At 46.8% G+C, this 27,376-nt stretch overlaps 1 protein-coding gene across 1 annotated transcript; it reads right to left on the bottom strand.

Annotated features, from left to right (window-relative positions):
* Nucleotides 1–640: 640 nt before the first annotated feature.
* Nucleotides 641–22,199, bottom strand: LOC135372795 (uncharacterized). Its single transcript, XM_064606258.1, has 4 exons — nucleotides 22,116–22,199; nucleotides 13,512–13,579; nucleotides 7,996–8,394; nucleotides 641–990 (listed from the first exon to the last, which is right to left on the bottom strand). Exons 1-4 carry the CDS (start codon nucleotides 22,118–22,120, stop codon nucleotides 779–781), a joined length of 684 nt encoding a protein of 227 aa, XP_064462328.1. The 5' UTR covers nucleotides 22,121–22,199; the 3' UTR covers nucleotides 641–778.
* Between the last annotated feature and the right edge of the window lie 5,177 nt (nucleotides 22,200–27,376).

The following is a 27,376-nucleotide window of genomic DNA, read 5'->3' as shown; positions in this document are numbered from 1 at the left end:
TCATTTTAATGATGCATTTTAATTAAGCTCAATACAATTCAACACAATAGCCCATTATTAGTGCAATATTTCTATAGTGCACTATGTCATCGTGACTTAAATCTCGATCGAAAGATCAGAATTCCAGTTCATTGCTCGTTTTTCATGTCGTCAAAATATTGAAATATTGTTAATATGTTATACTTTTTTTGTCAGTTGTGTTTTTAAACTGTGTGTTGCATGAGTCTCTACTAGCATATTCTGTACCGTGATGCTGTTTTAACCTTCCGCTGCTGTCTGTCTTGAATAAAGTATAGTAAAGTATTAAATCCGATACATCATTTCAGATTGTTTTGGCCCACTGAAAAAAAAAAAAAAAAAACTGATACCAAAATAAGGTTCGTTGATGACCTTCCGAATTTTCGCGAGTGAAAAATTGGAAACAAAATCTCGTAACTGCGCCACAGTTTTGATTTTATATATAGCTTTCTGCGAAACACGGGTAGACAAAAACTGCCAATTTACGTGTAAATCTACTTCATATTATTATAATATTAAAAACTGACTACCTTTCTATATGTACTGCAGACAGAGACAAGGGGGGCAACTGGAACACTTCAGTCTCTTCCTGGGATGAATGAAAGATATACGTTTGGAAGGATGGTGCTACAACTTGTGTTACCGACGTTTAATACACGAACATACTCGCAGACAATTAGACGAACAACATGTTGCATTCAGTTCGCGTTTCGAATACACGACATGAAACGACGCACACGACAGATGCCGCCCACAGTCTTCACGGCAAAGGTGTTTTTGTGACACCTACGGCACTAGTGAGGGCGTGCTGTATACCACCGTACAAGGCGCTCAGAGTTGCAGACACCACGTTTCTCTTCACCTCCGTCTCAAACGCTGTCTGCCTCGAAGCGTTCAAATCCAGCTTCTTCGAGAAGAACAACTGAGTGTTCAGTGGAAGGACGCTCCATGTCTTCAAAGTTGGCACAGAACCTTCAAACAAGAGAAAAGGAGATTTCAGAGAGATTTACTTCTTAAAAGACATGACATTATAGTTATTTTCCATACGGTATACAAGGTCCCTGAGTAAATACTTTGTTGTTAATATGCTTGTTTGGATGTTTCTATGTTTGTGTTTTATATGTTTCTTCGCTGCAGATGAACTTATTATTTTTCAACTGAGCAGAGTCTGATGGCGGTGCTGTCGTCAAGCACGCTCATGCAGGCAACATCACTACTATCGCAAGGGGGATCGTGCGTCAAATGTAATGGTGCCGCCAAAGCCCCATCGCCAACGGACGAATGAGGGGATGCAGAGAGGAGTGGTATTCCGGGAAGCATAGTTCGAAAGACAGTTCGCGTTGGGCGAAATGCTGTAGCAAACTCAAGTTTGTGCAAGTTTGTTCGCTGGGTGTCTGGGTTTTTCTACTGGCGCTGTCGACAGAACTGGTCTACTCGGCGAAGTCCGCGACAGGATTCTGCTGGCTTTCTGCGATGAGGAGGACCCAGAGACCTACAGTGGAGTCGACAGCTATTGCATTGAGAACCGAATGGAGACCCAGGCCTTGGACTACGATGCAGAAGTCGCCAGAGGCACGACACAAGGGGAAGTAGCATCCCAGCACCTCCCGCTTCAGAACACAACGGAGTGATGACGACGACGCAACAACCCAGCCGGAGGACACGGAATCCCATTCTGAGCCACGAGAAGAATTTTGAGTGCCAGGATCACCGGACATCAGGTACCTCAACTCAAGCTCCGGAAGCAAAGTAAAGTGTAGGTGAGTCATTGGTCGCAGACAGTGATGCGCACTTTCGAAGGGAGCGCATAGGCAGGGGCGACAAGAGAAGAGAGAGGTAGAAGTAGCTGACTTGTTGATGGGCGCATCGTAATTGAACGTCTCGGGAGTGGGATGAAAGCGTCGCTCGTAGTGGAGTGCAAGTTCGTATAATTAAAATTTGCTTCGTCCAACTCAAAGGCGTACGCGTTGACTTCGCTGGAGGACAACCTGTAGAAAGGTGCTGAAAGGTGCTCGTGTCCCAGTCCAATAGGCAATTTGTCGTCGTTCGAGACCTCTGTGAAATGTCCAGCAATATCCTGTCACAAATGTCGGAAGATAGTAATATGTCCGAGTGGCTAGAAATCGTAGAGAAGGTATTTGTTGAGGAAGATATACCCTATCAATGTAGAATCGGATTCTTGTATCCGCTTCTAGGTAAGCAGGCCATGCGAATTGTTCGAGCGCTTGTCACAAGAGGAGCGTAAGAATTTCAATGCGCGTAAAGCAGCGATTCGAGTTAGCGTAATAAAGAGATATTGAGAGTACAACCGCTACGGAAGTCGAAAAGCAGATTTGCAGCACGGACGGTCTCAGGATGGCAGAGAACGACTCGCTGACGAACTCTTTGTGTGATTGAACCTATTAACGCACCAGAGACGTTAGAACATGCAAAATGCAAGGTGGCACCATGTGACCGAAAGGAAGTACAGGAACAAGGTACTGATCAAGGAGCGGACGTTATGTCAGAAACGATAGGAGAGCAGTCTTCCGACCCCAAGTGCACCAGTGACCTCTTAAACCGTAACGAAGTTTGGGGAGTAGAAGCAATTGTCAGATGACACTGCGGCGCAGCACTGCAGCACTACTGAAGTTCGCACATAGGAGCGTTCCAATGCGCACTTCAATCCATGTTCTGCAAACGAGGTTGCGATAGCTGAGGACACTGCAGAGGGGATGAAAGTAACTTAAGTTAAGTTCCAAGTTACTTTTAACTCGCTTTTCACTCACATCCCCATATTTTCTTGCTTTCTCACCGGTTCCTTCATGGCATTTTTTGCCATAAAACGTGATATTCAATCCATGACAGTATTTTATTCAGGAAGTAAGGGCCGCTGCCATTGAAAGAAGCTGAACCATTGTGCGCCCACAGGGAGTGAGATGCAAAGCGTTCGAATAGACCTCTACCCAAGAAACGTCATGATGACATTGGTAGACAGATTGAAACCGAAACAAATCGGAAGGAGCGGGCTGGGTTCCACGAACAGCACTTGTTCGCTGCCTCCCATTGAAAGAAAAGCAGGACCGAGGGTCGCGTCCCTTTAAGAGACCATATCGTGATCCCCTCAAGACCATGGCTTTCGAGCGCAACCTTGTTCACGTCTACCTTCGAGCGTAGTTCAGTCCTACCAAATTTGTGACGCTGTCGAACACTATGACGTCATTTGTTTACAAACAGGGAGAGCTCTATTGCTGGACATAAACGAAAACGATCCAAGCGTATTGCACTCCTCCGCAGGCAACTCAAGGTCTAACTAAACTGCTCACGCACGCTGCACCTGCGTAATGCTATTTTGTGTCCGAAGTAACTTGAAAGTAACTCCTTCTTCTTTTTTTTAAATAACTTCGTAACTGCGAGTTACATTTCAGGCTGAAGAACTTCGTTATTAACTTAGTTACATTTTGCACACGGTAACTTAACTTGTAACGAGTTCTTTTTGACAGGTAACTTCTCAATTTATCCATATAACGACTTGTTATCAATTGCTGAAACACTTAGTAAACATCAGGGAGTGAATCATCAAGGTGCCTTCCATGGACTCGGGTAGTGTTTAACAGGAGGCTGGCGGGGTATTACACTACCAACGCAATGCTGCTTTACAACAACGGTGTGGAACCGCTAGGGCGACATTCGGGCTGAACGGAATCGGATGTCTTTGACAGGAACGACAGCACTAGTTATAAGGTTTCTCAGGAAAGCGGTTGTGACATCATCTAGGCATCATGCGAACGAAGTTCCAGTTGCAGAGAAGTGTAGACGAGAAAGCAATTACGCCGGCACAACTACGGCAGGTCGTCTTTCGCTCGACACACCAGACTGAAAAAGATGAACATTTTTCACTGCCAGATCTATCGTGGTGTGCCGCGGAAGCCTGAGAGGCACTTTCCTAGGGTTTTGTATGATCTTCGTCCGGTGACTGCTGTGCAACACAATATGTGTCTCATCCACTGCACCTTCCTCTGCGCAGCGAACGGAACGTTCAGGGCAAATTCGCGTTTGTATCCGTCGCCTTTTTACCCGTTCTCAAGACTCCCCCTCGCCTTGCTCCCGCCGCAAAACAACCCATTCGCGTTTGATACCCGTCGTCACTCTGCCCACTCTCAAAACTCTCCTCGCCTTGCACTTGGCGCAAAACTACGCAGAGCAACCTTTTCCTATATTCTTCTTCCTTTTTTTTATGTCGCGATCGTGTCGACACCGTGTTAGTGTGTTTGTTTGCAAAGCAGATTTGCACTCAGTGACAGGACACATTTGCGGGGGGGGGGAGTCCCGCTGAGAGAATGACACGGGCCTTTAGTCTGCAAAAAATGCATTTTCGTCTTCTTTCGTGTTTTTATTTCAGCAGTTCCCCATATATCACAGGAATCCAGCTACCCCAAAATGCTGCTGTGGCCCGCATTGTTCGCGAATCCCGCCACAGTACGTTATATCACGGTACACCCCACGGGAAAATGAAAAATGTCCGCCTGCAATTAAGAAGTGTATAAGTCCAATCAGCAGAATACGGGAAACAGTTTCTTCTGAGGCTGTATCGAAAGTGGGAGTGTGTAGGGGTGTACAGGTGCATCACGGTCGTCGTCTTCCTGCTGAGTCAATCATTGCAATTGGTAGGACACCAACCGACCACACCCATGAACCTAAAGTTTCCGTACATTCTAAAGCTTGGGCCTTACAAAATACCCTACTGGAAATAAATGTTATCCGACTGTAAAACGCACAGTCACGCGCAGGAAAATGCCAACTGCGAACTTGTACCAACTTGAATACAAACACCGAGCTTGGACGAACTTAACATAACCAAGAGGCTGTTCGGTCTCGTCCGCCCCGCTAAACCTAACGGCCGCGAGGCTCTCGTTCGCTAACATGACTTGGACAGACATCCAAAACCCATGATTTTGACTGGCTATCTTATACGAAGCAATGGAGCATTTTCATTGTTTCAAGAGCGTGAAAACGGGAGCTGCGGAAGTTAAGGTCGCCTTGAGGACATGAACTCGATTTGACAGGGGGTGAAAGTGTTTAGTACGAACAAAAAGGACACAAAGGGGTATAGCCAGAAGGCCGCCTGTCAACTTTCTTTACAGTGAAAAAAAAAAAAAAAAGAGTACCACCGGTAGTATTCTCCTGAAAGAGGGCCATGACTCTGTGCAATGAGGTCATAGGAGAAGGGCGTTTTCAGGTAGGCAGTCTCGATACGGGATAAAACCTGAAAGTCCTTTTCAGCAAGGTCATTTGAAGGAGGGCAATGTGACAAGGGAAAATTGAGAACGGGTAGTTTCGGTAACCACAATGACTAAGTCGTGCCGACGAACTTGTGATGGCAGGTATAATGGTACAACCTAGCCCTGTCGCAAACGGAATAACGACAGCGCACACAGAGATGATTGGCGCAGAACTGTTCGAAGGACAGTTCGCTCTGGGACATTGAAGATGTCGGACAGACAAAAGCAGAATTCTACGATAAACTAAAGTTTTGTGCATTTTTGTTCACATGCTCTCTGCATTTTTCTACTACACGAAGCTGTAGCGACATTTGTCTTAAAGCATCTGAGGAAGAGCCAGGGAAAACACACAGACAGCACAGACGGCGCCCAGATTTGAACACGTATCAGAATGCACGAGTCTAGATGCTTTAGCTATAACCACTCCAGGGCCCGCCGCCCCAGCCCACAACAACCACCGAACCCAGAATTTTCACAGTGTCGTCGCTTCAGAAATGTTCTCAGACTGTGCGTTATTCCACAAAGTCACAATAGTCTAATGCAAAACGTCTAATGCTACACTGGCTTACGATAAGCCTTGAAAGAGATATGTGCTGGAATATAGCTAGTTCGAATACTAAAGCACTGATTCAATAAAACAGCGATATGCTAATGCATCTGCGACCATGACAATATTATTTAGAGAATGAATATTTTGTGTAAAAATTCTCGGCCTCTAAGGAGTGCTAAGTTCAAGTTCAGGAAGGCCGGAAAACGGAACAGCATCAGCAAAATTGGACACTTAGCCAAAATTGGATACTTCAGCTTTTAAACGCTCTACTAAAAAAATATAAAGAGTAGAAAACTTTCTGAGAGCGAAAAACTAAAAATGTTTCTAGAGCATTTTATTACCAAGGTCATCCGCATCCGATTATGCATTCTCCCGATATATCATAAAACATGCAGGTATGTGACGCGTTGCTTGATGGAAGTAGTTCGCGCCCCCCTGTGGCACGAGAAAACCAACAAAAGGGTCTGCTGTGTTTCAGATAGTGCGTACCTGCGTCGGGTTTTTCTGACCTGATCGGTATAGGGAACCTGCTCTTCGCCAGAGGCGCAACGAGCTATTGTGCTACTGCGCCCCTCGCGGAAAGCGCGCGCATAGTTATGATGTAGACTGACGAGGCGAGTGTGTAGTGTTTGCGCTTAGGTGTGGCTGAAATCTTCTATGGTGATTTTTTTTTCTTTCTTGCATGTGTTCACACACTAAATAAAAATTGGGAAATTTATACGTAAAGGGGTGCCTGCAGTGTGGCTAGCTACATGCTGCACGTGCAGCCAGGTATAGTTCTGCGGATAATTTTGAGCACCGGGGGTGCTCAGCAAAGGCCTACACACAACTACCTGAGCAGTGCTCAGAGCACAAACCAGCTATTTTTAGAATGTTTTCCGCATTTAATTTGGTGAAAAAAAAAACAGCTTCTCAACGACCACCATAACTGACGTCCTGCGCACAAAACGCATGCTGTTGGGTCAAGCTGCTTCGCCTTCGCCGTTAACGAGGATTGGATCGGTCGATCACGAAACCGGCAGGACTCGCCGGAGTAGAAGGAAGTGTAAAGGGACTGAACCATTGGCGAGCCTCAACGCTAAATCATTTTTTTAGTGCTTGTGTGCGCGTTACCTGATTGCCTCGCAGACTTGACTTGTCTGGCTTTGAAGTGGAACCACAACGCTTATAATTCATGTCCGCGGAAATAATATATCGAGAATTATTGGTTTTGCCTCAGTTGTCTCGTGACTTAAACACCCAATTATTATATTTATTGGTTTTGCGGTCCATTCTTTGCTCTACCACTGTGATGGTGGAACGAGCAAGTGAAATGTTCGTACGGCACGCGATGCGTTATTCATGCATTGGTGCGCTATAGCTGAAGTGCATACTCATGTCAAAGTATTAAAATCTACGTGCAGTGACACTTTTTTTGTGTGTGATCGTAGCGGACTTAAGTACGCGATATCGCAAACCAAAATCGAAAGTTACAACGCGTAATGCCAGTGCGTCGCGGTAATAAATTCCGGCTGTGGTCTTCAGCAGTGGAACGAAATAAGCTCTTCCACTAACTTAGAGGCGCAGGCAGGCATTCGAGATTTGAAGGCAAAACGTGAGTGCATACAGATTTGTATCTAGATCTACAGATTTTATGGACTCGGATTTACAGAGATGTTTTTTTTTTTGTTTTTACGTGTGGCAACACTGCCTTGAGTTCCGATCCAGCTGTCGTAGTGAGCATTTCAGTGGCTCAGCCACTACGCACTTTCTTCTTTTTGCGCGTGCTGACAGGGCAATGCACGGGGTCCTCGAGAAGTGGACAGCGTGAAATGAGCTGTGCAATAGAATACAGCACAACCTGAGTGCACGTTCCGACAGCGTGGTGCAAAGAAAGATATATCACTTGCTGTTTTCGTGCTGGTTTCAGTAGTCGTCACTTTACAAACTTCCAGCTACCGGCTACCAAGGGACTTTGCTGCAATAGCAAACGAACGAATGACGAGGGTGTAACCCCACATATGTTATCATGCTACAACGCCTAGATGTGGTGCCTTGATAAGTGTATGCCTGCACACGTGTGTCCTCTTTGATGTACGCACATTTCACGCCACTTATTTATATCCTTAATATTTTGCATAACTAAGCAGTTGCTGCATTTAATCAGCTTGACATTGTTCTACTCACCTGGAGCAGACGTGACTTCCAGAAACGCCTTAGACCCCATGAAGAAGGCGGTGAGGTCTATGCTTTTGTTTGTAGCCAACACATTGTCTCCTTTAGCCGTTCCATTGTACTCGACACGCAAGCTACCTAGAGACAGATAGCACCCCAGAGTGACATTGGTGCCTTGCCAGCCCGGGGCTGAACAGTCTCCAAGCCTCGTTAAGGTTGGGTGCGTCAGCTTGCCGTTGTGGAACTCTGCTTTCAAGTCCCGGTTGCTTAAGCTTGTTTTCTTCACCTTAAGTTGAAAACCGCTCAGGTTGATACTTGTAAGGCCGAGAGCGCGCACGTACTGGGGATAGGGAACTTGTAGAAGGTTGTCCAGGTAACGGTTGGAATCAAGCTTGGTGCTGGAGAAAGCACCTATGAAAAAAAAAAAAAAACCACGGCAAAGAAATGTTAATATGGCTGCTGCCCTCTCGGAATTCCGTATCACACATACGAACAGTATTTAGCAACATAACAAATAGATACACACAACCTGGCAGAGGATTTAACACTCAATGATATGCTCATACCGCAATCAATATATCCCAGCCGTCCATCGCTGTGGTAACATGTCAGAGTGTGCCCCTCAGCGTCGAGAATTGACATATTAGAATTTGTATATTGCCTAATGTAACCCCTCGTTTGTAAAACTTCTATAGTAAGCAATGCACGTTACCATTTCGAATGAAAGGTAGTTGCACGTTGTATTATTTTATATTGTTATAGGAATGTGAAAAGAATCGAGAACATGTATGGCGCGAGAACTAGAAATTAGGATTACAAGACACACATCTGCACAAAAACTACGAGTGTAGCGCGAATGAGCTTGCGATTCCGCGGGTCACAAAACTTGCTCTCCTCGGCTGACAATCATGCAACATCGTGTGCTTCGCCAATACTGAGGCGAACAACTTCTTCTTTTTTTCTTTTTTTTTGCAGTCGCGTTTTGCGCCGCCCCTTTCGCGTCTTGCAGGATCCCTCTCACTGGCAGATGATTCTCGGTGGCCAATGAAGAGCGCTCTGCCACTTAATGTCACGAGACGCGAAGAGTCGGTATGCGAGGTTTGTATCGTATCCAAGATTCGATATCGTAACCGTAACGATATCGTAACCAAGTCGTCGCCGCTACTCTCTTGCAAAGCCATTTTCTCAGTAAACTCCCGCTTCCAAAAGGATTTTTTTTTTTGCGTGACGGTCTCTGAAGGTAGTATGCTAGAACGATACAGAAAAAAAGAAGTTCCATGTCATTTTCATGCTCCTTTAAATGGTTGCTTCCAGATTTTCGATTATTTACCCATAGCAGATATAGGCAATCGGTTCTCTAGAGCACGTAAGCACAAGTACAGCACATCAGTAATGTACATATATCGGTAAATGGTCAGTATCGTTTACGCACCCCTTGGTACAAAAGACCAGTGAAAACACTGTTCACGCTTCGGTAAAACTCATCTCTCTGGACGCAAAAAGGACCTTAGGTTGTGGATAGGATTTACTATCTACTGGCTGGTAAGCCACTAACTTTTAATGGATTCTAACATCTTTGAAGCTGCAGCGCAGAGGAAGTGCCGTTCGGACTTCCAGTTGTATTGGTAACGATTAAAGACCCATGTGTGGGTTGTCGCGACTAGAGATAATGAAGGGACAACCACACAGGCTGAGGGTTGGCATGAAAATGGTTTAATGGCGGTGGAGCGAAGCTTGGGTGCGAGTGGAGCGTGCGCACTTGGCATCCCTCATCTTTCTTGGAATGCCCTGCCACTACAGCTACCCCCCCCCCCCTTCGAGATGGGTGAAGCGTGAAGGATGAACAGGTGAAGGAAACGGCGGGTCTCCTAGAGTCGGCCCAGGTGACAGTCTTGTGCAGCCGACGCTCTGGCCCAGGGGGGACGTCTGGCGGAAGGAGGGTGGCATCACAAAAGGCAGAGCTGGTTGCTTCCACGTAAGCGGGTTTAAGCCGGTCGATTGACACGACTACCTCGCAAGCGTTGACGTCGAAGGCAAAGGCTTTTGCACCCCGGCGGATGACCTTGCGGGGGCCGGAATAAGGGGGCTGGAGAGAGCGCCGGGTGGAGTCGGTGTGCAGGAATACGCGGGAGGAGCTGGTGAGGTCCTGGGCGACGTACGGGGAAGAGGAGGAAACAGCTCTCGTGGGTGTTGGGCGCAGACGGGAGAGAGCAGCCTTTAAGCGTCGGCTGTAGTCTGATGGGGCTAGTTGTGATGGTTGCGAAGATGGCCGATGGTCGGAAATGTCGGCAGGAAGCCGGATGGACGTGCCGTACACAAGCTCTGCTGACGAGCAGCCGAGCTCGTGCTTCAAGGCAGCTCTGATTCCGAGGAGCACCAATGGCAGGTGCTCGGTCGAGCGGGAACCGTCCAAATGGGCCATAAGTGCCTGCTTGAGGTGCCGGAGACGCCGGACGGTAAGCGGTCGTGCGCAAACTTTCATGCCGAGAAGGGTGGTGAAGGCAGTGAAAAGTCGACTTTCAAATTGCCTCCTCCGGTCGGTGACGATTTCTTCTTGCACGCCGAATCGGGCAATCCACGTCTGGAGGAAAATCGCTGCGACAGTTTCAGCTGTGCTGTCCTGCATGGGTGCTGCTTCAGGCCATCTGGTGAATCTGTCGACGCATGTTAGAAGGTAGCGATGACGGTCAGAGGGGGGCAGGGGCCAACTATGTCAATATGGACCTTCGAGAAACGGCTTGTTGGTGGGGCGAACTGGCCAAGCGGTGAGAGGGTGTGGCGGTGGCACTTGCTGTTCTGGCAAGGCGTGCAGGCGCCCACCCAGCGGCGGATGTCCTGCCGCGCCCCTGGCCAGACGAAACGGTCGGTAGCCAACTTGATGGTGGTGCGAACTCCGGGATGGGCGAGACAGTGGACGCTGTCAAAAACGGCGCGGCGGAGAGTAGAAAGGACGACAGGGCGGGGTGACGAGACTGACGTGTCGCTGACGATGGGAACGGCTGAACCGGGCAGGAGAATGTCACCGAGCTTGAGGGACGTGCGCGAGGACGCGCGGAGCTGGCAGAGCTGGTCGTCCGACTTTTGTGCGCCTGCCAGGTTGTCGATGCTGAGGACGGGCTGGCCGGGTACAGCGTAGACGCGGCTGAGTGCATCGGCAGCAACGTTGGCGGAGCCCTTCACGTGGCGTACGTCCGTAGAAAATTCCGCGATGTACGCAAGGTGGCGAATCTCGCGGGGGGAATAATTTTGACCGGCGGACGTGAAGGCTCCGACGAGTGGCTTATGGTCTGTCCAGATAACAAAACGCCATCCCTCCAAAAAGTGGCGAAAGTGGCGCACGGCCGAATAAGCTGCCAGCAGTTCCTTGCCGAAAGCGCTGTAGCGGCCCTCGGTTGGAGACATCGTGAAAAGAAGCCGAGAGGTTGGGTGCAGTGATCGACTTCTTGTTGAAGAACAGCGCCCAAGGCCCGGTCGGAGGCATCCACCATCGACGAAATAGAAGCATCGGGACGAGGGTGAGCAAGAAGTGTCGCGCGCGCGAGGGCGTTCTTGATGGCGTCAAAAGCTGCCTCGTGAGCCTCTGCCCACGGAAACTTGGCCGCGCCGGGCCCTGGGGACTGGAGGAGGTCCTCCAGTGGCCGGAGTATCGACAGCTTGTATAAAAGAGAAGACGACCAAGTACATCTGCATCAAGTATATCTTCTAGTTCTGCTAGCCTTTCCGGCTCAAACCAGTACCACAGTATACCTTATACTTATTACAGGGAGAAAGTAGCAGACAGCACATGAATAGTATTGTCAAGGCTATTGCCAAGGCACTGCCAATGTTACTGCATGGGCCTGATACTCACACTTTTGCACAAGCCGCGGCCACACTGTGAGAGGGACAAACATGACTCATAGGATAAGCAACAGTAACTTCCGAAGGTCCCACTGCATTTTTGCTTGCCTTGCGTTATCTAATAATATAATTCTGTAATATATTCATGCCATCCTTTTGCCTTTTAACTGCGTACCGAATCAAGATCAGTTCCATACTGGACACGCTTTCCCATGTAACTGCTTGTAGCAAACCTCTATGAGAGTTCACAGCTTTGTGTCGTGTATCGGTGAAATACCTCATCCCATCATGATGCATCTGGCTGTTGTTGTTGCGTCATGCATAGCATACCACAGAGTTTCATAGTAGCACTGACGTGTCATCACTTTAAACTACGGAGCCTGTAATTTCAATTCGTGTACGTGTCATCACGGGATGTTCGCGCTTATACGATACACGACTTTCGCTAACTTCGGAGGCAAAGCTACAAACAGAACTTCACCGCATAGCACGCTGTGCGCCAGCCATTGCCATGAATGATTATCGCTTCTGATTCGAAGAGAGAGGGGGGCAAAAGAACGCACACTATCAGCCACCATAGTCTCACAACTGTGGACATTGGCTTCCATTACCAGCACAATTCCGTAAGAGCCGATTCAATTGCCATGCACGTAGTTGAAAGTGGGGCTGTCATGCTACACGAACCATGTCGGAACTCATCGTGCCGTCCGCGGTTTGACGATTGTGGAATTCTGCGCGAGCTGTGCTTCCATTTTCACTCTGATGACCTATTATTCAAGTCAGGGCCGTTGCTCTTCAGCCTGGAATACGTCTGTCTCAGTCGACCAACCGCATTCCTCAGGCGAAGAGGTTACGCGCATCTTCGTTGCCAACGAAGAGGAACACCTGCCGTTCTGCTTTTCGTTAATATCGGCATGCTATGTTCTTTATTTACGGTGTAAGAATGGACAACGGCACTTCGCTAGTGCATGTTGAAACACACCATTTCGTGAAAACCGCGCAGTATGTAGCCTTCTTAAGGACGCTATTCCCTCCGGTGGATGTCTGTGCACCTTAAAGGAGCAGATACGTGATACTTAACATGGCTCCAATTGATATCTCATTCGTCAAGATCTGCTTCAGGTGTCACCATGCAAAATATTTTAGCTCTGCCATACATTTACGCGTGCACCCCACAGCCACGGATGGACTGCGCGGTCCCCTGGCTTGACGTTGGCAAGTCCCGCGCTCTTTGTCGTTATTTTCTTCTGCATGTCATTGATTATACGCTCAAGAACTGCTTCGGTCTAAGTAACAAGTAACACGATGACCCTGTGGGGACGGTTGCTCACGTCATGAAATACCATCCTCCCTTCCTCGTTTCCTTACACGCTGTTTCAGAGAGGAGGACTTTTTGCAATGTGTGCTGGAAAGAGACGATAGCACTCGAGGTCACTTGCACTGGTCGTTTTTTTTTTTCGCAGGAGCTTGTTATATTTGTTGCTGCAAATCGCTGCAGCGAAAACCAACAAAATTCCCTAGCTGTAGGCCACTGACACTGTCATAAGATACCGTCGAATAAACAGTTTAACCATATTTGTGAGCCACGGATTAGCTATGGTTTTCAAGTGTATGTGCGTCTTTCGTGCATGTCAAACTAGTTTCACGAAGTACTACAGGGCAGAAATGAAGAGAGGATCATTACTCACCTAGTATAAAACACGACAGGACAATAATAACTTTCATGCTTAGAACTGAACTGTTGCGAGAGCAGTGCCTGCAAAGAAAACGATAGATTGGTTTTCACATAATGAGGTACACTTCAACAACCACATTCTAAAACAATACAAGCTCCTTCCGCATAGCTCATAGCACATAGCGACATAGGGCATAGTTCCTTCGACTGGTTTTGTATAGCCGCTTGCATTAGGTATGATTTGATCCTTGCACTGGAAATGTTGTGCGTGCCATGCTCACGCTAGCCGTCCAGTAAAGAGCACACACCATAACTGAATTTTGCGCTGCATTCACTCAGTAGATCGAGACCGGATAGACGCAAAACTTCTCCGAGGAAATCTCGCTATTCCGCGAAGGAATATTCTAAACTTTAATGAAGCATTTCACAATGCCATTCCCTTTGATATGTTCTGTTTGCTCCCAGCGATTACCGTGAACAATCTACGATATACGTACCTTGGCACTATATTTTCATAGACAGTGACCTGAGAATGGAGTGTGAGGGTGGTCCTTCGTTTCTGACAAGTGTTCCCACTAGTTGGGGATGCCTGTATCCAACCCCCACCAATTCGGTTCCCCCATTTTTCCAACTACCTGCGGCGAAGTGGTCTGGGATAGTTAGTCTGACGCTCTCGTGATTTATATCTCCATTTATTTTCTTCCTCTATCATACTGCATCACATCACATCACGGAAAAGCAACAGATTCAGCACATTGCCCGTTCATGTGGCTTTGTATAGCCGCCTTGTCCGCCGCGCCATTTTTTACGCATGACGCGTGAGGTATTAGCGTCGACATTGTAATACATCGTGACACCCCTCACTATTACATAATTTCTTGTGACATGATGCTTACTGACATTGGAAATATCCGTCACGAATGAATTGAGCGACCTGTAATCACCTTCGCTGGACATATGTTCTTATTCTCGTTCTTCTATGCAATACACTACTGCAGTGGTTTATTGGGAATCTCAAGCATGGGAGGGGCTGCTCTCGATTGGAAGGAAGGCGGGAGCTGATGGAATGCTCTCGATTCCTTCACAAGATATGTTGTGTTTAAAGACACTATATGACTATTTAACCTCTCAGAATTTTCTATGCCTGTCGAAGTCGTTTTCGCAAACTTAAGCCACATTTTGCAAAAGAAGCTACTAAAAATGAATGTTTCGTGGACCCTCGATTGAAAATAAGCTGTCTAAATTGCACAGTCAAGCACCAGGGCAATACCATGGGTCACACTATGTATCATAATGTGTATGCGCCTCATCTAAGGCCCAGATTCAAGTGAAGACCGCAAGGATCCCGGAAGACCAGAAATTTGCAGTCCGTTAAAAAGTTTATTTTTCAGCTTCTCTTTTTAAGTCTTTCATAATTTGAATCAATACACCCGTCGACACAGTTTACAACGATTCTCACTCACGCCTGTTTTCTATTTGATGTCTGCAAAATGCCTCTCATCATAATCTCTTGACTGTAGTGTTCCGGGCAACTTTACATAAGCTACTGTTTGGTAATTCAACTGAACTCGGTAGTTTCATGTTGTAGTACTCGTGGAAGAACTAGTCACCTTTAGGTAACTTTGCCAAAATATATTAGGTAAAGTTAAGACCTAATGGATACTTTCTATTTCGTTTCTCCTCCAAGCAAGGCAAAATGCGAGCTTACTTCTTTTTGTCTTGCTGTTGAAAATTGCGATGGCAGTCAGTGAGACCGCCGCTTGCACAAGCGTGGCGCCTGCATGTCTGCTCCGCCTCGTTGCTGGGAGATGTACGCTGACACGTTTTCGAGATGTTTCATACTGAGGTTGCAGGAGAACGTCCACTTTTGCGGTTTTTGCGTGTATCTTTTAATGGGGAGGTTATAAGGCCATAGTGGGGCAAGGTTCAGTGAAATCTGGGCGGAAAGTGAGGTCTCTTAGAATTACGAGTCCTGCTTCATGCCCAATTGACAAAGTATATTCGAACATCGAGGCCATGCAACGTGAACTTCAGGAAGGAGATGAAGGTATAGCTTCTTCCATTCAAAAGATCAAGGACATGATTTTGGCCTAGTCTGACCATGCTTGCTGCCTCGGATAAAGTTGGAACTTGTGTGTGAGTCTGTGTGTGTGTGTGCGCGCGCGCGTTCCGTTATTTTTACATCTATTCTCATTGGGAGAGTAATATTATAGTCTGTTAACGGGCTCTGGGCAAAGGGCAAGGGCTTTCAGACATATGTCGGCACAGTTCCTCTAGAAGTCGGCCCAGGACGCACATTTCCCCAGGGCGTCAGTCGTGACGTTGCCCACATACGTGAGGCCGACAACGGCAAGCCCTTTCAACATCACCACCACCACCACCTCTGGGCAAAGTATTTCGAAGTCTTCGCCGCGGAAATTCACTTTGTCGCCCATAATCATTTGTGCACCCTTGGGAGCCGAAAAAGGTTGGAATTGTCCCCGATATCGAAAACTACTGAGCGTGTTACTGTACCCCGCTCCCAACTGCGATAATACCAACTAATTACGCATGCATAGGTCAGGAGCTAATTCCGGCATGGTAGCAAGAACTTTCATTTCTCATTTCATTTCACTTTCAGAACTTGAAAATTAGCTAGTATAATTTAGTTACATATATCTAGCTTAATGACGTAACTCGAAACTAGTCCCTTTTGGGCGGTAACTTCCCCATCTCTGCAGAAATGTTACTTCATTGGTGATGAACATCTATGAGATATGTGAGGCGAAGTGGACGAAGAAGTTTTGACGTTGGGGGACGACGAAGAGGTGGAGGACTCGGGGTAAAAATGAGGACGACGAAGGGTTTCGGTAGTGAGTGTGCACGTGGAAGCGGACAAGAAGGAGACTGTAATATGTAAGTTATTAAAATAGTGGTTGCTTAGTATATCTTGTGTTTGCATTTGTGTTTCGCCTTCCACTGGGCTTTGCCCCCGGAGAGTGGGAATAGGCTCCCACGAATGGCGCACAACGTCGGGCACGCGCTCGTTCGTTCGATGACGTGGAAGACGCAGCACCTTTAATTTACTGATGCTCTATTTTGACGTTTGAAATTTTTTGTTCATTTTGATACCGCTGGATTGTGCTGCTTTGATCATTTTGTGTTTTCATTTCTCCGGCGTATCTGGTTTTGTCAGGGCAGCACTTTTGCTGTTCAGCTTTTGTTTGAGTATTGTAGTTGTGTCCGGTGTCCGAGCCCTTACACCTAATGGAACGTACGCCTCCACGCGGGTACAACCTCCGGAGCGGAGCGAAGGCCCCGGTACCCCAACGGTCCCACTCGGAGGAGCGGCCGGTACACGTCGCCTCGTCGTCCAGTGGCTTTTGCAAGTCGCACGCTGAATCCGGCAGAACGGAACTATTCCGTCACGGAAAAGGAGTGCCTGGCGATCATCTTCGCTCTCAGGAAGTTTGATCTCTACCTGGATGGCAGCACTTTCACCGTCCAGACTGATCACCAGGCACTCTCATGGCTGGCAGCGGCTCCACAACCCAGCTGGACGTCTTGCCAGGTGGGCCCTGAAGCTACAAGGCTACTCCTTCAACGTGGAATACAGGCGGGGCTCCACGAACGTGGTAGCGGTATCCCGTGCGCCTCTACCGGACGGGGAAGAGGCAGGCACCGAGGCGCCTTCTCAACTCCTGGCAGCAGCACAAGTGGCACGGGACGGATCCTCGTCCTGGGGCACGGTCGTGAGCAGAGCAGCTCCTAGACGCTCAGAGAGCGGACGGCTTTTGTCAGCGGGTGTCTCAATGGTTAGCTGAGCAGGCCTCGGCAGACACCGGAACGTCTGACGGACGGCATGACTCCTATCTGTTGGGCGAGGATGGCATCCTGTTCATGTACATGACCCAGGCGGATGACGACGACGGTACATCTCCATTCAGAGTCGTGGTGCCACGGAAGCTGCGTAAGTCTTTCATACGTTACTTTCATGACTCGGCCTTGGCAGATCACAGCAGTGGCAGGAAAACTTATGAAAAGTTATGTCGTGTTGCGACATGGCCAGGAATGAGGCAGGACGTAACTAAGTATGTTCGTACTTATCCGATATGCCAGAGAGCAAAACCTCGTGGTGGTTTACCCCCTGGGCGCTTACAGCCGGTTCAGAGCAATAGGCCCTGGCAGATAGTTGCTTGTGATGCGATGGGACCTTTTCCTCGTAGTCCTAGAGGTAACCAATACCTGTTTGTGGTTACTGATCATTTCACAAAGTGGGTTGAGCTGTTTCTTCTCAGGACGCTGACTTCCGAAAGAGTATGTGAACGAGTACTCGACACCTTTTGTCGGTTCGGGTTTCCCGCTCAGCTGATCACTGACAACGCAACCTACTTTACAAGTAAGGTGTTCTCAGATTCTTGCGCTGTTTTAGGCATTCAGCACAAGAAGACTTCCCCGTATCACCCTCAGGCTAATATTACCGAACGTGTTAATCGGAACCTGAAGATGATGTTGGTTGCTTTTACTAGTCAGCACCACTGTGATTGGGATCTTCGCCTGACTGAGCTGGCGTTCGCTACACGGACGACGGTCAACAGATCTACAGGCTTCACCCCGGCGTTCCTGAACTTCGGAGGAGAGGCTCCTTTTCCAGTAGAGGATGCCCTGGGCCTCCGGGATGGCAGTACCCAGCCTCCTAATTCAAGGTACCTCTCAACCGCGCCCGCTTCGCACCGACGACCCGGCGAAAGTGCCTCAACCTTTCAGAGGTAGATGGGTAGAAATCCAGCGAACCGGTAGAGATGTAGGAAGGGAGTTGCCTCAGGACAGAAGCCGCCGATATTTCGAACAGAGACTGTTCTTCTTCTGGGCACCGTCCTCATCATTGGCATGGTATTTAAAGGGTTAGGTGTGACGTGTTTAAAGGTTCATGCGAATTGTCTTTAAATGCCTTTACACGCCTTTAAATGCCTTTACAATGCCTTTAAACACGTCACACCTAACCCTTTAAATACCATGCCAATGATGAGGACGGTGCCCAGAAGAAGAACAGTCTCTGTTCGAAATATCGGCGGCTTCTGTCCTGAGGCAACTCCCTTCCTTCAACCTTTCAGAGGCCTGTTGCTGTCAGACCGACACCTCAATGATCCCCCGATTCCGGTGACTTCGGAGGAAAGGAGACTTTTATGTCCTCTGTGTCAAGTCCTTGAGCTGCACCGTCGAACGCATCGACAAGGACCACTTCACCGAGCTAAACAACCGTCCAACAGCGGGGGCGTAGCCTCAGTTCTAGAGACATTGAGGAGGCACAGGCCCGACCTTTTAAGGCCTTCCTCCCCACCGAACCCTGGAGACGACGTAATCCTAGAGTTCGACGACGACGACCTCTAGAGAAAACATTGTAATTGTTCAGCTTGCTGCATTACCGCATTGTAGATGTTTTCGGTTGTGAAACTGTGTACGACGTTTTGCGGTGGGGGAAGTGTGGGGCGAAGTGGACGAAGAAGTTGGGACGTTAGGGGACGACGAAGAGGTGGAGGACTCGGGGTAAAAAGGAGGACGACGAAGGGTTTCGGTAGTGAGTGTGGACGTGGAAGCGGACAAGAAAGAGACTGTATAATGTAACTTATTAAAATAGCGGTACTTAGTATATCTTGTGTTTGCATTTGTGTTTCGCCTTCCACTGGGATCGAATGGACAGGCTTTGCTTCCGGAGAGTGGGAATAGGCTCCCACAGATAGAAGGTGCATACTCTATCTGATGGAATACTGGTGTCTGGTAGATGCTACACACGCACGCGATACAGATGACTCCGCAAAATATGACTTACTATTTATCTCTTATTTATCTGAGGTGCATATGGTGACTCCTGCGTATTACATTTAAAATAAAGGGTGCTCACAAAAGGATGACAGCCTGATCTGTGGTACTTGGGTCCCAATCACACGAAGTTCGAAGAATGCAATCAGAGAAGACACAAAATAAGTATCTATTGTAAAACTGGCGTCGTCAGCAGTATAACGTCGTCTGGTAAGACGCGTCCCAAGTCGCAGACCCATGCCTCAGAAGTGCCGGCAAAGGATGTTGGATTCCCGTGTGAATTTTTCACGCTGAGTCGCAAACATTGGTGTTTCTTTCTGACACTGTTTTATTCCGGCTCGTGGCATGACAAGCGCTAACGCAAATAGAGCACACATACAGACAGGCCGCTCGTGAAGCTACACTGTAAGACTACTCTGTGGACAAAAATCGTTTAGGAAACAGTACGTAGAAAAAGAAACACAAAATATCCAATATATATAGAGCTGTACATTATAGCTGTTTGCGAGCAGACTACCAAACGAAACAACCTCGAAGCGCAGACCTCGCGAGCGCAGAACGCCATATTCACTCTTCATCTACCACTTCCATTTGGAAGGTAGTACTGTGTACAATTGCCCCCGCCTATACGACATTGCCTCCACAACCCAAAGGAGTAACGCGTTTCAAATATTTTACCTCTCTGCGTGTAGCGACCCACAGCACGGGAAAGTCCGCCAGGCATCTGCAGTGTCGGACCCCATACCAGGCATGAAACGCGAAGCGCGTATGTTCGCTCAGTGCAGTCCGATATACCTTTCAGGAGATACGCGTTCGCAGAAGTAACAGCCAGGATATGTACGAGAACGTCAGACATCTAATAAACATTGTCAGTTTCAAAACTGATTACGAGGACTTTGAAACCTGTCCGTTATCCTCAAAACCATCATAGTGACTTCCACTTCAAAGCCAATCACGTTGACTTCAACTCCAAAACCCTTCACGCAGACTTCAACTTCAAAACCCTTCACATCATAGACCTTCACTCAGCTTCAACATCGTGCCCTTCATTCAACTTCAACATCACATCACATCATGCCCTTAATTCAACATCACACCATTCTCTATGAAGTGATGGGAAATGAGGTCGGTGAAGGCTATCATGAATAAATTCGCCAACCTACGCCCTTCCCTCTCACGAACCGATTAACCATACAGGATTCCTGCTTTTGGTTAATGCGACTGTACTTAAAGGGAAAGTTCGAAAAGGGAATGCACTCGCGAGGACACAATCTTATCATAGTGATATCCCGGGTACATCTGTCTGTGTAGGATAATGCTGTTAATAAATAATATTGTACATGTACGGGAGGCCGAAAAGTAAAGCAGGGATTTCGCGAAAAATAAACACGCGCAACCCGTGGGAAAAGATATCTACAAATTTACGCTTGAAGAGCGAACTGTCCTTTTGACGAGGCACCTGGCACGAGTGAGCAGCTAAGCCACTGGAAAGGCGCGATTACCATTACCTACGTGCACGTAGGCAGACACCGCATAAAGATATACAGCAAAGACTATTAGTGTATCACAATATTGTATTGTGAAGAGTCTTGATTGTCTCGACCGCAAGAAGAAATGTGGTTCCCTTTTGAACCTGATTTCAAAGCATCCCTTCGGCACTGCATGTATATTTCTGGTTGTTATATAAAGGTAGCGTCGTGCGTGAAGCTGCATGTGACGCAGTGATGGACGAAGTGCTTAAAAATCGTAGTTAAATCGAAGTACCAAGTACTTGGCATACATATTACTTGATATATAACATAAAGTACAAGCTGCAAACGGTCTTTAAGCAGAGTACAAAGTACGCGGCAAGGTACTTTGGAGTACTCATCAAGTACATTGCCAAATTAATTTGTATGCAAAAGGACAACGCAAAGTTCCATTTTTTATGTTGGGCTGCTATCTGCAAAAATGTAATACATGTGACCACGTTAAAATGGTGGACTTGATAAATCAAAAGCGTGTGGGCCTTTCATTCTATATAGTGAATTGAGCCTGTCTTTTTCGTGCAGCGCAGTGCAGTGTTTTCGTATTTTTTTCTAAAGATATACTTGAAGAGCAAAGAGCAACATGAAAATGTATGGCTGTTGACCACTTGTAGACACTTCGAGCCTGACAACAATAAGGTCCCTTCAAAAATGCCCACTCAAGTCACAAAAAATATGTATTTGTACTTCCCTATATTTTACAGCAGTCCGACTATTTGACAGGAATATACTAGAAAATAGTACTTCAAGTACAGTACAAAGTACACAATTTGATATGTGCTTAAAGTACTGTACATATGCTCAGAAATGTTCTTTAAGTAGTACTTGAAGTACTTCCCATCACTGACGTGACGGAGACAGACAGACCAAAGAGGGAGGTTGAAAAATACATCGATATATAGTATATAAAAAGATAGGAGCTATCGTATTCGCCCACCATGATGAAATGTGTTGGCGCACCTGAGCGCTAAGCGTCGTTTTTGGATATAGAGGTACACGCAGGCATAAGGAGGCAAGCAACGACTAAGTTGGCATTATTGCGAGAAAGTTGGGGCCTAATACCTCGGTCGAATGTTACATTTAACTTTAAATTCCTCCTCTAAATACATTTGCTGGTTGGCAATTCGATGGCACTGCGCGACCGAACTGGTTTTATCCATTTCTTTCTCGAGAAGGGAATGTAAAGCTACAAATTGTTGCTTTGCACCTACATTGCATTTTCTACGACTGTGAATAGGAGTGAAAAAATGTGAAACATGATAACCACACAGAAATACGAAGACATTTCTCACCACATGTGATATTCCTTCGATTCTGTCTTTCCGCGACACTGCGACTGCTACAGAATGGGCCATCCCTTCTATATACATGTAAAGCTATTTATGGTTATTACTGCGACGTCAACGGAAGCTCTTCTCTTGCGCCACCGATATGCAGGGTTTCAGCGACCATAAAACAATGACGCAGAGGGTTGCGCAATAAAAGAGCAAGATCAGGGATCTTTGTAGACATGTATGCCATTGTGATACACAGGAACGTGCCTAAGTGTATTCGAGGAGGGGGCACCGACTATTACTCATATCCCTCGCATCGCCAAAATAAAAGTTGAACCAAAGCAAAATGAGTCGCCATTTTAATATCGTCGTATTTTATATAGTTTGACAATTAGTCTGCTTCCATTACAGCGAACAGCACGTCGTTTTATGTAATGTCCAGCGGGAGTCACAAGCGCGGGAGGAGTTTTCCATTGATTTTTCCATTGGCTATTCAATTCAATATTTAATTCGATTGTGCCAATGAATAACCGTAGCCTAAATAATGGTGCACCGGACTAAGGGAAGAAAACCTCCGATATGGGAAATTATCAATTTGCGCCAAGTATCACTTCCAGCATCACTATGATGGTGTCACAATCCTGAAGAAATAATGCTGTCGATGCTATTACACCCACTTATTATTGTAATGCCATCAATGAACTTCCCTGCGCGCTTCGTGCTACGCAGTCAAAGGGTTCTGAAATCAACTACGACCATCCAGAACTTCTCAGATTGAGACTTCGTGTTGTGTCTGTCCTTTCGTGTTCCTACACTCTTAACTTCGTACCTTTCTAGTAAATGGAAAAAATTGGCAAAGAAATTATCTCTATTTAGAGGTGTTAAGTGTTCCCTTTCGTTTCTTTTCAATAGAAGATACGGTGTACCTCTTAAAATATCACGGTTACCTTGATGTTTAGAGTACGGTCCCTTTTACAAAGTGTAACTCTTATGTAAGGCTTGTGTGTAGCCTCATGGAATTATCACCGTTCCCTTTCTGTTGAGGTTACTGTTGCCTTGAATTCTGTACCCTCTGCTTAGAGGCTGTATCGTAGCCTTAAGGAAGTATATTCTCGTTACCTTTATTTACCTTTATTACCTTTATCCCGTTACCTTTAGATACAGTGCCTGACAAACGTTTACGGGACGCCAGTTCGGCGTACTTTGTTTTTAGCGTTTTGCCTTCAGTGCCGCCGCCGACACGTGAGGACAAGTGGAAAGCAAAAGCAGTAACGGATTCTTCTTCTGTTTTCCACTCCTCCATTCGTGTCGACAGCCACAGTATCACGTGAAGAAAAATTACGCCGACATCGTGTCCCGTAATCCTTTGTCGGGCACCGTACCTCAGTTTCTGGGACCAGGTCGCTATTGAAGCCCAGTCATAAAGACTGATCTGTGAGACTGATGCGATTAAGACCTTTAGCTAGCCACAAAAGAACTAACTATAAGAGCAAGTCAGGTCCACCTGAGACGTCAGCTTTCTGACTGGCTTTCAATAGCGACCTGTGTAACGTGGCGATGACATTGATGTCAGTGTACACAGACCACAAGAAATGGCAGGCAGTAGTTTTTTTTTTTTTCCTTTCATATGTTTACAGCCATTCTTCGGTACAAAATCCGAAAACAGTCTTTGGAACGGCTCTGCCACACGCAGAAGTCTCAAGTGACACTCAAGTTACTCACGTGACAGAATATAGCAATCATCGGAAACAATTTGAACGCGTCCTCAGAGCGAAATCAATTTTAAAGGCGATGCTCAACTTTAAAGCTTGTTTTACTTTCCTAACTAAAGTTAAAAGAAAAATTCGTAATCTAGGATTCTATCACACGCAATGAATCTCGCTTTCGCTATGGACCACCGCACCGTGAACTTTTCGCTTAAAGCTGCACCAGAAAGAGCTTATTTGCGAATGTAGCTACACTTTGGCGCCCGTGTTTTCAGTTCAGCTTGTCGATAAATTAAGTTTTAATGCATTAATTCAGTCAATAAAATCAACAGACAGAAACATCGTGAGGGAAGATGCCCTAGGTCGCTGAATATAATCAGGAAGTTCGTCTCATTTTGCGATCTAGTCAAGGGACGGCAAAATCGTTACGCTGCAAAAAAGAGAATCTTCTAGAATTTCTAGAAGGACAATGAATTTCATTGAAACTCACCTGAAGCAATTTTCCGGCTTATACATTATATACAATTATATATTTCCAAGGTACGATATTAAAACCTAGTTCTTTTCTTCCTTTTTGAGTTGTCGTTTGGTCTCTTGCTATTTCCTTTCGCTGTCCTCTGAACATTATTTTATTTACTGTTTTTCTTTCTCTTTCTTCTTTTTAACGAGCATCTCAATGCCTGTTCTTCCTTCAGCGACTGACGCGGTGTTATAGCGTTGATTTTACACTGCATGAGGCAACATGGTCGTCAGGCGGACATGTTCGCTGCGCACACGTGCGCGCTGCTATTGTGTCTCTTCACGTGTCAATGAAATTGTTCTAATTGTAAATTGTCATAAAAATTACATATTCTTCTTCTTGTATTGTGCAAAGGTACAGCCTCAACTAAATCGACGTTCCTACCGATTTCAGAAAGTGCCAAGTACCTTCCGTGTCCATGCTAGGAGTAACAGCACAATATGCGTTTACGATTTCCAGTTTCTTCTATCTCAGAGATGTATTCTGGGCAGTCACATTCATCTCCTGTGCACCTTCCATGGCGAATACCGCGAACGTCCGTACCTGAGCACGGCATGATGCCTGAAAAAGCAGTTTCTGCGTTTAGTGACATGCAGAAAGTGTTTGAGCATAGAAAGAGTTTAGGTTTGACACATCAGCGCGACCTCCGTCAGCAGAGTTGGAGCTGGTGACAGCCGAAAACCTCCGATATAAAGATGCTCATACGCTGTCAAAACTAGTAAATTTTCAGTGTAAAAAAATGGCGTCCAAGATCTGCATGCAGTTGCATGTCAAGGGTCGAATGATGAAGAACGAGAGGGGGGAAACTACGAGCGCAGCGCGTGGCCAAGGGCGCTCAAGTGAGGGTAACACTTATAAGTAACATCACCGTTACTTCTATGGATACGGAACACAAATATTTACAAGTTACAACATCTGGCACTCGGCCAGTCACTTATATTACCGACGAGTACCTTCTACTTTGCGCAGAATTACCGACGAGTACCCTCTACTGTGACATATAGAAGGTGTGTAACGTTGTCAGAAAAGTAGTGTAACTTTTAAATTAGATGTTACAGCGTTTTCAACGTGGCCCTAAAAGCAGCCAGATTAAGAGTGTAGTCTCGGGGCTTTACATTATGGATTCTCAAAACCGTCAGGCACACAAATGGGAAGTCCCCGTGGCCCCGCTGGTCGTTGACAGCCGGTGATGACAAAGTGGCGGTCCAGATGACGTCCCCATTTGGCCAAGACAGACGTTGATGAATACTGGTATGGAACAGCAGACGCGTAACTAAAGGCGTGATAGACGTGGGCTCTCTCGCGCACATCACTTTTGTGGGTGGACGATGGCACGATGTAGAAGATGATGGGTCGGTGGACGCTGCTCCGGCTACTGGTCTACTGCTCACACGACTTCCACGTTGAGGAATGAACTACCCGCAGTTCAGAAGGCACTTAACGAAAAATTCGCTGGTAAAACCAGGTCCGCTTCGCCGTTGGCGTTCTTGCTTCTCCCGGTCCGAGGTGAATTGTTGATTCCTGGGCTTCTCCAGAAGGTGCCTGATGTACAATAAGTACAAACAATGTATGAGAAAGTACGAGTCTGCACCAGCATGTCAAACTACGCTAACGAGGCCTGGTACGATCTCAAATGAAGTGTAATTGGTCAAAACCAGAGAATGCAATGTCCGCAACTCGCGAGACGTGCTACACTCGCAGAAAAAAAAAAGGTATAGTCGCTACACCTTTTGAGGGTAAACGGCCTGCTTCATATGTTGTACCCAAAAGATTGTAAAATATCAGTACCACTTGCAATAGCCACTTATGGACGAGTGTAATAATAATAATAATTGTTATTATTATCATTACCATTGTAATAATAATAATTAGTGTACAATATGCCAGGGATCCAAGTCACCAGACGGTAAGAGGACAAAGCTTTATGAACCAAACTGAGTAAGCTGACGAATACAAAAGAAGAACAGTCTGCACTAGCCCGCGCCCCACTGACTCGTGCGTCCGCCACTACCGCTTCGCCTTTTTGCAGCATACTGCGGGGCCGGCCTGGTCCAGGACGCAGGACGTTGAAGAAGATAAGTTCTACAACTCCAGCCTGTGGAGATGCTGTACAGGACGGATTACCGTTCCGTCCGGTAGCCTGACGCTGCTTGCTTGCACGAGGCCGTGGGAAAAGTTCCACAACACGAGCAAGTGGCCAGGTGACTCTCGAAGCACTCGGCCTAAGAGGCAAAGGCAGGAGTACTTTGTCGTTAACAGAAGGCGTATTTGATACCGTACACTGCAGGCGATGAGCTGACGGAAGCTCAGCGATGTAGTCCGTTTGCCACCTGGTCCATAGTTCCTGCAGAATGGCTTGTCTTTCAGATAAAGCCTCAAGCATACGCACTCGAGAGTGGCCGGCCTCATCCTCTTGCACGGCGCTAGCATCAGGCAGAACTGTGAGTCGCCTTCCGACAGGGAAATGTGCGGGAGTTAGAACGGAAAGGTCGATGGGAGCGTCTGACAAATAGGTCAGAGGACGAGAGTTTAGTAAAGCCTCAACTTGGGTCAAGATTGTAGTCAAACCCTCGCAGGAGAGTCATCTTGGTCCAAGTACTTTACGCAGGAACGACTTGGCAGATCGAACGAGCCTTTCCCAAAAGCCTCCCCACTAAGCCGCTCTGTCTGCGATGAATCTCCAAGATATCTGATGGGTGACACAGTATCGTTGAAGGTAGTCAGAATCAATAACAGATGAAGGGGGTCGAATGTCCGGTGGGGCACGCTTGAAGATGCGGAAATTGCCCGAGTGTATAACCCTTGGAATAAACCGTCGAGATAAATCTGGTAAAAGCTTGGAAGAAGCTTTCAGTAGACATTGAGGTGGCCAGCTCAAGGTGAACAGCTGTAGTTACGGCGCATGTAAAGAGCACAATGTACGACTTAGAAGCGGTGTCGGTTGCGTCATAGTAATACACTGGTCCTGCAAAGTCAACACACAAGATTTCAAATGCGTTCGAGCGCGTTACCCGGTCTTGAGGAAGGGGCGCAGTCTTCTGGGTGCAGAGCCT

Source organism: Ornithodoros turicata, unplaced genomic scaffold (genome assembly GCF_037126465.1).
Source record: "Ornithodoros turicata isolate Travis unplaced genomic scaffold, ASM3712646v1 Chromosome17, whole genome shotgun sequence".
Classification (NCBI taxonomy): Eukaryota; Metazoa; Arthropoda; class Arachnida; order Ixodida; family Argasidae; genus Ornithodoros; species Ornithodoros turicata.
Note: the sequence above shows the minus strand (reverse complement) of the source record. Positions and strands in the feature narration are given on the sequence as shown.

What these genes read in the sequence shown, in the direction of transcription:
- LOC135372795 (XM_064606258.1), bottom strand. An exon ending in CCTGTCGTGTTTTATACTAG is followed by an intron (nt 8,395 to 13,511) that starts GTGAGTAATGAT and finishes TTTTTTTCATAG; the next exon opens with GTGCTTTCTCCAGCACCAAG. An exon ending in GGAAGTCACGTCTGCTCCAG is followed by an intron (nt 991 to 7,995) that starts GTGAGTAGAACA and finishes TCTTGTTTGAAG; the next exon opens with GTTCTGTGCCAACTTTGAAG.